This window comes from Meles meles, chromosome 8 (assembly GCF_922984935.1).
Source record: "Meles meles chromosome 8, mMelMel3.1 paternal haplotype, whole genome shotgun sequence".
Lineage (NCBI taxonomy): Eukaryota > Metazoa > Chordata > Mammalia > Carnivora > Mustelidae > Meles > Meles meles.
Window position 1 is genome coordinate 114,970,693 of NC_060073.1, and position 16,467 is coordinate 114,987,159.

A 16,467-nucleotide genomic window follows, 5' to 3' on the forward strand; every position below is an offset into this window, starting at 1 on the left:
CAATCTCAACCCCTTTAGCTAGTGATTGGTCAGGGGTAAGCATGTGTAGTAGTTTTCTATTGCCGATGTAACAAATTAGCGCAGTTGTTATTTCACGGCTTTGTAGGCCCTGAGTTTCGGTTGGTGTGCTTGGTTTTTTTGCTCTGACTTTTATTAAGGACAGAATGGCTGTCAGCCGACTGGGCCCTGACCAAGATCCTGTGGGAAGGATCTGCTTCCAAGATAATACAGATTGTGGGCAGAATCCAGTTCCTTGTGGTTGTAGGACTGAGGTCCGCATTTACTTGCTGGCCTGGCTGTCAGCTGGGGGATGCTTCTAGAAGCCTCTCTCCAGACCCTGCACACAGACTCTTACCTCTCTGAGCCAGCAACAGTATGTTGAATCCTTTACACTTGCAGTCTTTTTCATTTCTTCTGCTCGATCTCTCTTGCTCTGGCCAGAGTTCTGGTTTTTTGTTTGTTGGTTTTGTATTCAAACCTTGTTTGAAGCACCCCACAAGTTGTATACCAGACTATAGATACTGGGAGGCCTGATTCATTGTTCCTTTTCCTCCTTTAACAACTACCAAGACCAGTGTTCAGATCTGATGGGAAAGGGAACCAGAGGGTTGGATATTTTATTCTTAAGGAATTGCATGGTTATATTGGGCCCCTAGATATTTTATTTTGAGGTCCGCAAACTTCATTATTCCTGCATATACAGTTTCCAAAGGTTAGAGTGTGGATATCTTTGGGGGTCCATTATTCTGCCCCCTTTAGTTTGCAGTCCATGTATGATCAAAGATACAAGAAGGAGTCCATTGGGAACTTCATTTCCTGGATGAAAAGGCAGAGACTCTGCTCCTTTCTTCCAGCTAGAGACACTAGTATGGGGACAAGATATCTGGAGCAGCAGCCATCTTGTAACGAGGAGACGTCAAGAATGAGGACAAAAAGTCAGCGTACAAAGGGTGGTGGAGTGGGAGGAGTGGGAAGCACCTGGATTCTTGATGACATTTTTGCACAGTAGAACCAATACCAGTGATGGCTTTTGTCTGGATGGCTTGCCAGTTGAGGAAAAATCACTTTTTTAAAGAGGAGTCTGTCTAGTTTTCTATCACTAGCCTCGATTTCTGGAGCTCTGCTGTAGGGTAGACCTCTGCTTTTCTGTGCTTAAAATGTTGTATTGACTAATCTGATTAAATTCATTTATACTGTAATTCACAATAAACATCTTCACACCAATCTTAGATTCACCTTGAGACTGTGCTCAGGATTACAGAGTCCAGGAAAGGGGTCCAGGGGTCAGAAAACTATAGCCCATGAGCCAAATCCTGCTGGTTTAAGCCAGGGGAGCTAAGGAAGGTTTTTAGATTTTCAAAGGGTTGTTTAAAAACAAAACAAAACAAAAACAAACCAGAACAAAAAAAGAATATGGGTTCAGAGACCACGTGTGACTACAAAGTAGAAAATATTTATTATCTGGAATTTATTATCTGGAAAGAAAAATCTTTCCAACCCCTGCACCCGTCATCCAGAGGACTGCTCCTACCAAGAAGCTGAGATGAATTTTATTAAGGAAAAAGTCATTAGGATAGTATTTAATACCTTTGAGAAATTATTATAGATCACCACGTAAAGCTTTTGGCACAGGTGAAGATGAATTCTACCTTCAAATTAAGTTTCTTTTCAGCTCAACGTTTATTAGATTTCTATTATTACAAGACTATAGAAGACCCTGGAATTACATAATGAATAAAACAGGGCCTTAATGTAGCTGAAAAACGCTTCAGGGAGTCATCTTCTTTGGGAGGAACCATCCATGCAGTATTCCAAGCAAAAGAGAAGGGCCTGTATAAAAAGGATTTCATGCTAAATTTTTATGTATCCACCTTTTTCTAAGTATTTGGAGGCAAGGATGGACAGTGTGTGGTTGGAAATTTATGCCTGTAACTCAAGACGAGAAAGGTAGAAAAGGAATGTACAACCATTTAATAGATATTTTATAGTAAGCAATTATTACATCAATCCCCAAAGGCAAGTGCTGTTCTGTAGTTTCTGCATCAGGTCATACCCCAGTGCCCATATTGTTTTCACTAAACCAAACTGCCTCGCAAAGGGAAGTCACGGCTGAAGATAAAAGATTAGGGAATGATTCACAAATCCCTCAAACTCTGGGCCAGCAGATTGGGAAAGACTATAGAATAAGAGAAGAGGGTCAAACAAAACCTGAAGGATTGCTTCTGTTTAACTGTGGAAAGATGAAGACAAGCTAGTGAAAAACTCTTAAAACAAGTGATCAGAATGTATAAAGAGAATGCTAAGAAATTCAAGTTTTAAAAGCTTTAGTACCTTCAAGCAGGGTGAATAAGAAGATGAAATAGTTGAATTTGGCCAAGAGGAGATACTTTACATTGGTGTCCAATTTGCTAGCCATTAGCCACATGCAGCTATCTAAATTTAATTAAAATCAAATAAAAATAAAAATTCAAAATTCAGTTCCTTCGTTGTACTGGCCACACTTGAAATGCTCAAAAGCCACAGATGGTCATGTGGCTACCATACTGGACAACTAACACATTTCCATCATCGTAGAAAGCTCCGGTGGAGTGTTTCTGAACGCATCTAGCTGTGCAGAAGAACACAATGGCGAGACTGAGCAGGTTTTCCCTTATACTCTCTCAGGTCGTTGGCGGTGTGTGTTTCGTCTAACCTCTCCCGCTTGCACTTGGCTCTTCACTGTTGCAGTTCAGCCTCAGCCTCATCCTCTCTTACTTGGACTATTGCAGTGGCTGCCTATCTGCAGTCAAATGCTCTACCACTGAGCTATACCCCCAATGGCTGCCTATCTGCCTCCCAACTTCTGTACTTGCCTCCTTCTAACCTGTTCTTCAGGGGCCATTTTCCTAGATCAGCCAGCCCCAGCTCTTACTGCGGGTCCACTGTGACGGGGTGCGCGTGGATCGGCACTCCAGGAAGTGATGTCCTCCTCACTCCCGTTTCCTCCCCTGCACTCGCACAGCTCACAAAATAGTGGGGACGGTTTGGTGACAGTACATTCGCGTCCCACACGTGACATTAGAGCGGAAACAATGGCTAATCATCATCCTCTCCCGTGTCTTCTGGTCTGTTACCAAATCTTTTTCCTTTCCTTCTGCCACTGCTGGGTCCGACTTAATAGTTTGTTACATTGTATTTAAGCACCGCACCAGCCTGTTAGTCTTACTTTCACTCTCTCCTCCCACCTTCCACCCGTAGCTCGGTCACATAGCACCATTTCCTCCAGGGCCCTCTCAGACCTACACAAGAGAATGGTTTCTGTAATTACAGAGAGAGTCCTCTGTGACTTGGGACAGCCCATCTTTCCTGCATCCTGCATCCACCACCTCCCCACCCCCCGCATCCTTGCACACATCATCCTGTCCCTGTGTGATGACCCCCACTTCCCAGGCACACTCATGCATATTCCCTTTGCTCTCCTCTCTGTCACCCGGGCGCGAGGTCACCTTTCAGACCCCCAGGGCCCTCTTGCGTTCCTCTAAGAAGATTCAGGAAGAAAGATGTACCAAACTCAAGGAGGGGAGGCATCACTATGCGACCAAGGGACACAACGGGCTTGACAGTGACCATGTGGGGAGCCACCAGAAGTCAGATGCACTCCCAGCCCTTACTATTCCCGCAAATAAATAACCAAGTCTTCAACAGAATGCTGAGTGGCTCACCGGCCTAAGCGAGGCTGCGCAAGAAGACAAGAGCTCAGGGCGGCGAAGGGGATTGTGGGAGCGCCCCCTCGCCGCCCCGCAGACTCACGGGAAATGTAGTGCAGCTTCTTCCAACATGGCTGCGCCCAGGTGAGGCTGCGTGGTACCCGCCGCAGCTTTGGGGGACAAACTGGTGAGGGTGGCGAAGGCGGGTTGTCGGCCTGGCGAGAGTCCATCCTGAGCCGCGGCGGAGATTTGTGGCGGTTCACACTGGCAGGCGGCATGGCTGCGACCCCGCTTTCTCATGTCGGCCTCTCCCGGGTGGGCCTGAGGCCGGAGCGAGGGCAGGGATGGCTGGAGCGGGCACCTGGGTTAGTCCGTGGGCGGCGGGTCCTGTCGGTGTATGGGGTGCCCGTGTGTGTGTTCGGTACGGATGCTCATGTGTGTGTGTGCCTCTTCTGTTTCCTTTGGGGTTGGGGACGGGCGATCGTCGCCTGGGGAGGGTTAGTCTGGCGCTGCCCGGGCTTGTCTGACCTGTGCCAATGCAGCGAGGAAAAGGCGCTGCTGGTGGTCTGCGGGGTCACACAGCTGAATGTTGCTGTGCTAGCGTTTGCGTACTCCCTGAGGCCCTTTGGCCCCTAGAAGTGTCAGGCTGTGGATTCAGTTGATTTTATTTCACAGATACTTACTGAGTACCTACTGTATGCCAGGCGCTCAAGTCTCTGACGTCGAGTCGACGACAGTTTTCTGGGCGAGCCCAACACACAAATGGGTAATTATAGTACAGTCTGAAAGCAGCAGAGATAGAGGCACACACCGAGTGTTAGTGAGAACATCGAAGTGGGTCACCAAGCTCAGAGTTCTGAAGAAGTGGTTTAGAAGATAAGGCAAGGTTGCTTAAGTTTGTAAGTACAGGCTTACTCAGTAAACGTTTATAGGGTGACTTTTTGTGCTAGATCCTGTTGTAGGTGCTGAGTGCTCCAGGGTGAATAAGACAGACAAAAATCTCTATTTTTACATAGTATATGTTTTGGTAAGTTAGAGAAGAAAGAGAGAAATCAGATTAATGAGGACATAAGAAAATGGAGAGTAGGTATCCTTCAAAGAATTAAAACAGGCTGATATATGACAGGTGATGGGGTCATCTTTTTTAACCGTTTTAAAATTTTAATTTTCTTTTTTAGTAGACAATGCAGTTTGAATAGCTTCTAAATTCAAATTTATCTACAAGCACAGGAACATTTTCCTATGCTGCATCGGTTCATTATGGACACTCTGGTGTTCAAGGATGGCCGGACCACACTAGTTTGCCCTTGGGGCAATATCCAATAGGATAGTTGGGGTTAAACTTACTAGCAGAGTCTGTGTAATCTCTGATATCTTGTTCTCCCACAGAGAGTGCGCTTAGATCGTTTTTGATTAGACTGGACTCAGTATGGCGCGAATGCTCTCTAGTGAACAGTGACCTCACTCCTGTAACATCCCATAACACTCCCACAGCATGGCATGGAACACCCAAACCTTTGTGCAATAGTAAAGATTTCTTGGCCAGGGAAGTCGCCTTGTTAGAAAGGGGGCACCTCCAGAACTCAGCAGCTGGTATCAGCCTATTCCTTGTGTTGAGGTGACTCAGACCTGCAGGGCCCGCATATTGCCAGGACACTTGCATGGGGAACAAATGAGCCTTCGGGGCTGTCTGGATTTGTCTTCGAAAAGGAAGAAAGGAAAAAACAAAACATACTATCACTTGAATTAGTAGGATTGTTTTTCACTCAGTATTTCTGATTGAGTTCAGAGTTGCAACTTTTAAAAATTTTAAAGTATTTTCTAATGCTAATTGTTTGAACTCAAGTAAAACATTTTAAAATTAAAAAAAAGAAAAGAAAAGGAAGGTAGAGAGGATGACAGAATGTGATCATGAGGCTCCATCTGCTGGTATGAGGCTCTTACTGTCATACTTTTAAAAAAGATATTCAGCAGCTTTTTCTTATCTCTTTCACTTTGCAGTCTTGGCTTATGTGACATATTAAAAGAAGAATTCTTAGTGTATTTACCCCTTGTTTTCCATTTCACACTGCAAAGATACCGTTCCAAAGATGATGATCTTGAATGGCAGTAAGATAGTTCCTTTGAGGGCCTTCAGCTTTTCTTTGTCTTCTTAAACCATTCCGATCCCACTCTTCTGGAAGTTACCAACAATTTATTAATAGTCATATTTAATTCTTTTAACAAATTTATGAGCTAGTGTCAGAAATGAACACAGCCAGACATGAATGTGGTGAAAACAGATTTTATTTAGGAACTACTGACAGTAGGGGAAAGAGCTGAGCTCCCAGTTTGTGAGAAGTGTTTTGGGTGTTTTAAAGGTAGAATGGGGTGAGAGGTAGAGCAGGGCCTCCACAGAGTCGGAGAAGTGAAAAATCACAAAGGGTTGGTCATTGCAAATGCAATTAGGCCAGCTGTGTTTGCTAGCTAGCAGTTAAAAATAGGATTGTGTCCTGCCACAGAGACTGGGAAACAGAGGCCCTATCCTTCGTGATGATTACATTTCAAAGGAATGGCTCTCATGTCCTTGAGAAAGATACTTCTTTTTTTCTTTTTCTTTTTTAAAGATTTATTAATTCATTAGAGAGAGAGAGTGCAAGTGCGTTGACTTGCGGGGGGCGGTCAGAGCAAGAGGGAGAATCTCAAGCAGACTCCATGCTTAGTGTGAAGCCTGATGTAGGGCTGGATCCTGTGACCCCAAGATCATGACCTGAGCTGAAATCAAGAGTTGGTTGCCCGACTGATTTGGGCCACCCAGGTGCTCTGAGAGAGATACTTTTGAGTTACAAGAGATACATATTCACAGTTGTAATCCCCTTTTAATAAATGGTCTAAGAAGGGGAGATCAGGGGCCTATTGGCAGGTGTTGCTAGAACAAATAGTAAAATTTCCTGGCAGCATTTTTAGTTTTCTCAGGCAGGCATTGTGATGGGGAAGCTGGGGCCCTCCTGGGGACGTGGCTTTATGCGGCTAGAAGCCATGATCCAGTTTGGTCTAGTTTTTTAGTGCAGGGTTTAGGAGGAGTTACGTGCCAGGAGCAGGCAACATTAGCCCAGTTTCACAGGTGAGGAAACCCAAGCACAGAAAGAAAGAACTCGCACAGGATGGTACAGCTAGTAAGTGGTAGAGCTGAGATTTGAATGTAGAACCTGGACCCCCGAACACTGTGTTATTATACTGTCTCACAGCACTCATGGAGACCCTGGGGAAACGGTGACAATTATGATGTGATCTTTGTCCTCAAAGAGCTCATAGTCCAATGGAAGGGGCCAAACATTAGAACAAATAGTTATAATCAGTGCAGTGTCAAAAATATCCCTTCAGGGCGCCTGGGTGGCTCAGTGGGTTAAGCCTCTGCCTTCGGCTCAGGTCATGATCTCAGGGTCCTGGGATCGAGCCCCGCATTGGGCTCTCCGCTCAGCAGGGACCCTGCTTCCCCCCTCTCTCTCTGGTTGCCTCTCTGCCTACTTGTGATCTCTGTCTGTCAAATAGATAAATAAATCTTTAAAAAAATATATCCCTTCAACTGTCTTCCTCCTGTCTAATGAGGACACGGAAAGCTTTCTAGCCTGATTTCTCCTTTTAGCCACTTCTTGCTGTCACCAGCCAGCCAGACACTGCAACTGTGTATCTCACCAGAGCCTCAACCCGGTTACATCCTCAGTCCTACTCATTCTGACTCCCTTACTCCTCACTGTCTCTCCTCCTGACCCTCTTCTGACTCTCCAGTTTCAGAATGACGTTGCTGGTCTCTCAGTCACTTGGGCTCTGTCCTGTTCGCAAGTGACCTGTGTCTCCTCCTTCCCTCACGTCTCCGTAGTCACCAAGTCCTACGGAAGGTACTAGAACTTTTCTTTTGTCCTGCCCCCGTCTCTCTCTTTTGCTCCGTTGCTGCAGGCCCTAGACATAAAGATTCGTAATGAGAGTTTTGGCTGTTTATGAGCTGTTTTGGAATATAAGTTTATTTAACTTCCTAAATTTATTTTGTTTGCTAACTTTAAAGACTTTCAAGTGGGTGCAGAGTGGGATGGGCGGATCAGCCAGCAGTCTCTGCTCCAAACAATGTATACCCACCTCTCCCTGTCTTTGCCAGATACAGCCATTTCTGTTTTTAGCTCCTGCTCTTTATTGCCTCACTGGATACTCCCTTCCTGAGGACTCTGTATTCCTCTTGCCCTTCCGTGCTCAGCTCAAGTCGACTTCTGTTTTGAAGTTCTCCCAGATTTTTCCTGTTAACAGCGATCTCGTTTTTTTCTAATTCATGTCATATCGGAAGACTCTGCAGTTAGCACTTAATTGTGTCAAGATACGTTATTCTTTCACTGTTTCGTGTTTGTCTGTTTTCCTCAACTAATTTTTAAGCTTGTCGAAAGCACAACCTGTGTATTGTAGTTGTAGGCTGTAGAGTGCTGAGACAATAAATAGGGACGCGCCTATCTGCCCATTATCACTCAGTTATCTTTTCAGCACAATTTTATTGAGCACCTACTCTGTCTAACTTTCCTGCTGTCTTGGAGTTTACATCCTGATGGGGAGACTAAGCTATGAAAAAAATCATCACAAATTGTGCTAACTTCTGTGACTGAAATAAATAGGTAACGGCATGATGTAGGGTGTTGATTTGAAGGCCTTTGTGGGAAAGTGCTCAGTAACTACTTGCTGACTAACGTATTTTAGTAGAAGGAAAGCACAGTTCTCTGGGGTTCTTATATCTGTATTTAAAAGTTATAGATATAAATATACATAATATGTGCAGCTTAAAAAAATAAAAAAAACCTAAATCTTAAGAAATACCTTTGATGCTTTTGTATGTCCCTTTTGTATCACATTCCTCTCCTCCCACCAGAAACAACTTCCGTCCTGAATTTCGTGTTTATTATTTCTTTGCATGTTGCTATATGTGTATTTTTAGATAATATATGGCTTACTTTTGGGTTTTGAACTTTATGTAAATAGAATCATACCATATGTTCTGTGAATTTTCTGTTTTCTTTTTTCTTTGTCTTTCTTCCTTTCCTAACCTTATGTTTGTAGAATTTGTCTGTGGCACATTTTTTTTTTACCTAGGACTCCACAAGTGAGGGGATATGTCACCTGTGGGTAATGTAGTGCCATTAATAGAGCTAAAGCCTTGGAACATTTTGTAGAACGCTCAGAGGTGCTCTTAATTCTTTGATGTTCTTGCTTTTTTGTTACCTTCTTAAATATCCCTTTGTTGTCCTGGCATCCGTTTATTTTCACTTCTCTTGGTTGTGAAAAGTCAAATAAGCCTTTTAAAAGATGATCACATAGAAATATTTATAAACTATAGAATATATGAATAGCATTGTTATAACTTCCATTAGGATTCTTAAAGTTGTCATTTTCTACCTTTTTCTTTTTTCCGCAGTACTGTCATGGACAGCAACCATCACAGTAATTACAAACTCACTAAAACCGAGAAGAAGTTCTTAAGGAAACAGATTAAAGTCAGGCATACTTTGCTGAGACATGAAGGCGTTGAGACAGTGTCCTATGCCACTCAGGTAACCAAAAACTCTTACTGCTTGAATGGGTATTGCCATGTTAATATGTCGTAGTTGCATTTGTTACTAATTGCTCAGAGAAGAATGCCGTTCCCCTTCAGTCTTGTGTTAGGTCTCTGTTCAGTATACACACGACAGGACCTGCTGACTTTCTATTTTGGGGACATAGTTTGAATTTCCGTTGGCCATGTGGGTTGACCTGGAGGGAGTGGTGGTGTATGTTAACAGAAACACTGTATGACTGTATGGAATTTACAAAGCATCCTTCTATTCATTATTGTGTTTTATCCCTTAGGAATTCTTACATGAGGGGTTAGAGAACTAAGGCTCTGACAGGTGGTGTGTCCTTTGAGAGAGTGGCTGAACAGAAAACTAAAACTCAGTCTTTTGTATCCTAATGTTCTCTTTCCCCTCTATTCCTAACTCCATTTTTGTTATAAGTATTTTGATTATGTGCTATAAAACAGGTTTAATTTATCAGACCTTATTTACAAAGCCTTTTCATTTTCTAATGGCAATAATTAAATAATATATATTATTCTATAATATATATCAATTATACATCTGAGGGACTGTGCGACTTTTTGGACTGTGAGTTAAGAAGAACTCAGTTTAACTCTTACCTTTCCTCTTACTTGGACATGAGCAGTCCCTTTGATCCCAGCTTTCTTTGTTAGTAAAGACACAGTGTCGCATGTATTTTTATTCCATTGGATTAGATTCTAGAGCAAGTATGTGACAGTACTTATTCATTGTTAACATTCCTTGTGAATCCAAAGTTTTTTGGGTTTTTTTTGGTTTGTTTTTTGTTGTTGTTGTTTTGTTTTGCTTGGTTCTTAGGGGCAGGAAGGAAGATCAGCCATCATCTAACCAAGGGCCAAACACATGCCCTTGAGAAGGTGCAGCTGGGATTAAAACTTGGGTTTCAGACCAGCGCTCTTCCCTTGTATCACGTTACACTGTCTTCTGTGCTGTGTGATCGTTTTAGAAACTCGTTTTAGAAACGAGTGATCTGTTAAGGGAGATTTATTTGTTCACTTATTTATTTAAAGATTTGTTTATTTTAGAGAGAAAGAGAGCAGGGTTGGGAGGTGAGGGAGAAGGAGAGAATCTTAAGCAAACTCCATGCTCAGCACAGAGCCCGACGTGGGGCTTCATCTCAAGATCCTGAGGTCATGACCTGAGCTGAAATCAAGAGTCAGATGCTTCCCGCGGAGCCGGGAGCCCAATGTGGGGCTCGGTCCCAGGACCCTGGGATCATGATGTGAGCCTAAGACAGACGGTTAACGACTGAGCCACCCTGGGAGCCTGGTTTCTCCCTCTTCTTCTTCTTCTTTTCCCTCCCTCTTCTGCTCGCCTGGTTGTGTTCCCTCTCTCGCTGTGTCTCTCTCTGTCAGATAAATAAATAAAATCTTAAAAAAAAAAAAAAATCAGACACTCAGTCAACTGAGCCACCCGCGTGCCCCTGTTGAGGGAGATTTAAATTTAGCAGGTAATAGGCCCGTACTTGGATGAGACACAGTATTAATGACTTCAGAGAATTAAGCCAAATTCCTATAAAGAGGACAGCATACACCATAGATTAGAAGCCATATGACGGCACACTCTGCTGTTTCTGCCAGGAGCCGCCGACCGAGGCTGTGAGGCCTTCAGAAGATGAAACTGACGTCATCTCTGTTCTTCTCTTCCCAAATGTAACTTGCTTTCTTTTCCTTCTAGGGCCATGAAGACAGGTGTAAGGAAAGAAGTGGTTAATGTTTTTTTTCCTGCCTCTGAAGCTGTTTCTAGTGGACCTGTTTTTTTAGATTTCTAGAAGCTTTAACCTCACCTTCATGGCTTCCAAATTGTCTTCTTATTTGGGCTTGGTTATTTTTTCTCCATAATATTTTTACAAGAAAGGAATAAAATTCTAGAAGAACCTCTAATTGCATATTATCTATCCAGGAGAGAACAAATGTTCTTTTCATGATGTGTGCTAAGTATGCGTGCCTTTATGCACATTTGTAGCCATAGTGAGAATTTTTTTTTTTTTTAAGATTTTATTTATTTATTTATTTATTTATTTATTTGACAGACAAACCACAAGTAGGCACATAGGCAGTCAGGGAGAGAGAAGGGAGGAAGCAGGCTCCCTGCTGATCAATGTGGGGCTCGATCCCAGGACCCTGGGATCATGACCTGAGCCAAAGGCAGAGGCTTTAACCCACTGAGCCACCCAGGCACCCCTTAGTGAGATTTTTTTTTAGAGCAGTAGTCCTCAAATTGTCAGGACTGAAGATAACTTAAAAAAAATTCTGAATTCTTTACTTCATATTATTGGGAAACTTGCTTGCTCGGACAATTATAAATAAGACACCTTCTGCTTTTCATTATATTGTGGAACTCACATACAGTAGGAGATAAACTCCTCCCTTTCCTCCCCTCTGCACTTGTTTTTGTGTTGTTTGCCTTTAGAATTGCCCACAGATCACTTAAACAGCATCCTTGAGGACCATTAGTATTCCTCAAGTCACACCTCACCATGCTCCTCAATTTTTTTTTTAATATTTTTATTTATTTATTTGACAGACAGAGGTCACAAGTAGGCAGAGAGGCAGGCAGAGAGGGAAGGAGTGAAGGAGGCTCCCCACTGAGCAGAGAGCCCAATGCGGGGCTCGATCCCAGGACCCTGAGATCATGACCTGAGCCGAAGGCAGAGGCTTTAACCCACTGAGCCACCCAGGTGCCCCGCTCTTCAATTTCTAGAAGGGGTAACGGACCCTTGACATTTATAACATCTTTGCAATTCCTAAGATTTGGGAATACAGAAATATTTTTGTAACTATGGCTGCACGTAACCAAATTATTTCAGTACTTTATAAACCCTGTTGAATGAGGTCCAAGGCAAGCCATCTTAGACTAAATTTTATACCATGTTTTATATCATTGTAGTAGTGTTTTGGTTCATCATGTGTATCTGTGTGTTTGCAAGCATGAAGTATTGGGTCTTCTGCGATAGCACAGAGCTTTACTTTTCTTGTCCAGTTTTATAATAATCTATTACATCTTTTTTTTTTTTTAAGATTTTATTTATTTATTTGACAGAGAGAGAGATCACAAGTAGGCAGAGAGGCAGGCAGAGAGAGAGGAGGAAGCAGGCTCCCTGCGGAGCAGAGAGCCCGATGCGGGGCTCGATCCCAGGACCCTGAGATCATGACCTGAGCCAAAGGCAGCGGCTTAATCCACTGAGCCACCCAGGCGCCCTAATCTATTACATCTTTTAAGTCAAGTTTCTAGATAATCCCCATTTGGTGTCTATGAAACTAATACTTATATTCTGATCTCCTGCTTTGTATATAAATCAGGGCTTGGCAGAGTATTGTCCCCAGGTCAGATCTGGCTTGTAAGCTAAGAACGAGTTTTACATTTTCAAAGCTTGTTGCAAATGAAAAAGAGCATGTGGCAGAGACTTGCCTGAGAAGCCTAAAATATTTACTGTCTCGCTATTTTCAGAAAAAGTTTGTCAATACCTGATATAAGCAATAAAACTGATAAGAGTAAGCCATCAGTGGTTTACTTCTCTTAGGCTACAAAGTTTTTAGGAGTCATAGATTATAAATTAAAAACCTTAACACTGTGTAGAGTGTTTTATACGAGGTGTTAGGCCATAAGCATCAGAATAAAAATAGGAAACTCCCCGCCCTACCCTCCAAACAAACCCCTTCAATAAAATTTAGCACAGGACTGCAAATAACAGGAAGTAAGCATGAAATTTAACTAAGGAAAAAGTTTAATTGCAAAATGTCTGAATTACTGAGACACAGAGGAAAATTTTCCTGCTTTATATTCAGTAGAAACTGTAGTAACCTCGTACCATGGTTATATCAAGTGTGGTTTCTGGAAACCGACAGAAATAGGTTTGAAACCCAACTCCCCCCATCACTACCACAACTTAATTTCTCTGCTATTCGGTGTCTACTCTGTGAAGTGGGGCTAGTATCACGCACTCTGTGGGCTTTGTTGTGAAGCTTAAGTAGATTAAAGTGGGGATGGTCTGGCAGAAATTAATATGTAACTCCTATTCCTTCCGTCTGTTTCTCTTTCATTGTGTTAAACTTGTAAGTAGTAATAAATGTGAGATTTTAATTTGTATGTATAGCCATTAAGAAAGGAATATTTTACTGCAAAGTCTATTTAAAAATCAGTGTTATTTATATCACAGGTATACTTTTTAATCTGTACTATTTAATAAGTTGGCTTATATACTATGTATGAAATTAGAACACCAAATAACCACCGAAAGGAAACCTTTTTTCCCCATCTCAGGGGAACCTTTTTTTCTCCCTTCTTCATTACACCTTTGTGGAAATCTTATTTAAAAATTAACTTTGTTTCATGTTTCATTTTAAAATCTTATTTGAAAATAAATGGATTGATGCTAATTGCTCATTGCTTTTTTCTTCTTCTTCTTTTGTTTTTTTAAAGAGTCTGGTTGTTGCCAATGGTGGATTGGGGAACGGTGTGGGAAGGAGCCAGCTGCTACCCGCATTAGAGAAGTGTGGCCTGGTGGATGGTCTTCTGATGCCCCCTAATAAGCCCTACTCATTTGTGAGATACAAAACTGCAGAAGAAGCCAGGAAAGCCTACGTCACCCTCAATGGAAAAGAAATAGTGGGTGATTTAGGACAAAAGATCATTCTGTACTTGAACTTTGTGGAAAAAGGTATTAGTATCAGGTGCCTTTTATTTATTTATTTATTTATTTAAAGATTTTATTTATATATTTGACAGACAGAGATCACAAGTAGGCAGAGAGGCAGGCAGAGAGGGAGGAGGGAAGCAGGCTCCGATGCGGGGCTTGATCCCAGGACCCTGAGATCATGACCTGAGCTGAAGGCAGAGGCTTTAACCCACTGACCACCAGGCGCCCCTACAGGTGTCTTTTAAAAGCAGTCGTTCGTTTTGTGGGGGTTTTCTTTTCATACCCACGTTAGGAGGTTCAGTGATTGTGAAACCAGACAGGAAGTCAGGTGAGCAGCCCCTTTTTGTCTCACAGATGCTGCTGACCCACCTCGTGTGTGCCGGGCCAGTCGTGGAAGGGAGGTGGGTTAGGCACAGCCTGCCGTTAAGGAGCTGGCCCTACTGCCCTCACGGTCTATTTATTATCCATGTGACTTATTTTGGAACCTTGCTACCTAATTGTTTTTTTCACAGTTTAACATTGGGGATTCAGATTGCCAGTTTTATAGCATCTACCCGGAAGCTTTTAATTAATCGCTTAAGAATCAGATGTGATCCAAGCTTTCCATTTATGGAGGAACACCTCCAGCCAGCAGCGATCCCCAAAGCTTTAGAATGGCCATGTCCAGCAGAACCTTCTGTGACGATGGCAACGTTCGTACGTTCGCAGGCGCACTGTCCAACGTGATTGTGTGATTGAGGAACTGGTTTTTTAATTTACTTTTATTTAAAGAAATATAAATAAAATCTTTGTAGACTGATATACAGAACTGCTACAGAGATTATTACATCTTTTCACCCTTGTGCCATGGAAATAAGATGTACTGAGATGAACTTTGACATAGACATCTGGTCTCCCATTATACTCATTTGCCATCTATTTAGGCAACTTAATGTTTTGTTCGGATACCCCGGGGATGGGTAGGTGATAATCTGACCGAATTTATGTTTTTGTAAAATAAGACTCAGGAAACTTTCAAAGACTTTATAAAGATATATTTTAAGAGTTATAATTCTCAGTATCTATATGTATTTAATTTAAAATATGACATAAGCTTTAGATTTAAAAAACTGTGTTATCTCTGTATTGCATGTGTTTATGACCGGCTTTTGAAAACTGAATAGTTTGGGAATAATTTTTTTTTAAGATTTTATTTATCTATTTGACACAGAGACACAGCGAGAGAGGGAACACAAGCAGGGGGAGTGGGAGAGGGAGAAGCAGGCTTCCTGCTGAGCAGGGAGCCCCATGCGGGGCTGTATCCCAGGACCCTGGGATCATGAGAAAGTACTGTCCTTCGGTTTTCCCGTAGTCAGTATGTTAAAGGCTCTGTAAGAAATTGCACAGAGTTCTGGAGTATACCTTATTTGAAATCCCACATTAGATCCAGATGTATTTCCAAGGCTGTCGTTAGGAAATACATCTTAGTAGAAACAAACAGAGAACAGAACTCTGTGTCACAAATGTTTTGATACTGATTTCGATAATTACTACCAGAGAGCCACTGAGTCAGAAGTACAAGGGGCTATTTCTCATTCTATTTTTTTTAAACTATTTTTAGAAAACTAAGTCTGAATTACTTGTACTGTAAATTGCCTGTCTTTAAGGAATTTTCCCCAAAGCTTTTCTTACATAATTTGAATAAGTAATGTAATGCCTGACATGTGGTAAACACTTGGTAAATATTTATCAGGTGATTCACTATTTGTGTTTCTGAAACAATAATAAAATCTAGTAGACATTTATATTATTATTTTTGTGAATTTTTATGTTAAATGATTCAAGACTGAAAACTCTTCAGTAGAAAAACTTTAGAGATCCCATTGGTAGCATGAACAATGATATCTCTAATGGTAAATGAATTGCATTATTCCCTTTAATTATAAATCTGTTCTTCTTTTTCTTTCACTGCTACACCTGTCTTAAACTTTGAAGGGCACAGGGATTCAAATTATTTTAATATAAACCAAATAATTCTTCATAGGATGATATTTTTATTTCTTTAGAATAAGTTTCTTATTGTTTTAGCTTTTCCTGTTACTGGGCCATAGCTAGTATTCAGAACTTAAGGACAGGGTGCTTGGGTGGCTCAGTAGGTTAAGCGTCTGCCTTCGGCTCAGGTCACGATCCCACGGTCCTGAGATCAAGTTCCGCATCTGGCTTCCTGCTCTGCTGCTCCCTAAGGGCAAAAATGAGCATTTAGATTTGTGTTTTCGACATTTAGAGACAGTCTGGTTTTTTAATAGAGTGGCAAACTGTAGATATTATGACAAACCTTGTTTCTTAGTAAGATTTAAAAAGTAGCTCAGTTGTGTTCCAATAATATTTAAGTAAACACTCTTTTGTTTGCTGTTGGCTAACTGTGGTGGATACACAGTACCATAATTTTTATCTTGGTTTTCATTTTTGTATTTTCCTATGTCATGTGCCTTTAGCGTTCTTATTTCTGAATATGAGGATTGGGAACTTTATGAGATGGTAAATGGCCTCTGGACAG

General features: G+C 41.9%; 1 protein-coding gene and 1 non-coding gene across 3 annotated transcripts in view; one reads left to right on the top strand and one right to left on the bottom strand.

The window, feature by feature from the left end:
* Positions 1 to 477: 477 nt before the first annotated feature.
* On the bottom strand, positions 478 to 609 carry LOC123950201. The gene has a single exon (XR_006820191.1). It is a non-coding gene; the product is annotated as a small nucleolar RNA SNORA61 (small nucleolar RNA).
* A 3,186-nt stretch (positions 610 to 3,795) lies between these two features.
* Positions 3,796 to 16,467, top strand: part of ALKBH8 (alkB homolog 8, tRNA methyltransferase) — a 55,968-nt gene continuing 43,296 nt past the window's right edge. The window contains exons 1-3 of one of the 2 annotated variants that reach the window (XM_046016588.1): positions 3,796 to 3,830; positions 9,115 to 9,250; positions 13,715 to 13,952. In XM_046016588.1, the coding sequence (XP_045872544.1) occupies positions 3,817 to 3,830; positions 9,115 to 9,250; positions 13,715 to 13,952 (388 nt within the window). In that variant the 5' untranslated portion in view covers positions 3,796 to 3,816. Of the gene's footprint in view, positions 3,831 to 7,424; positions 7,565 to 9,114; positions 9,251 to 13,714; positions 13,953 to 16,467 lie in introns of those variants that run through there. The other variant, XM_046016589.1, reaches the window with a different exon arrangement.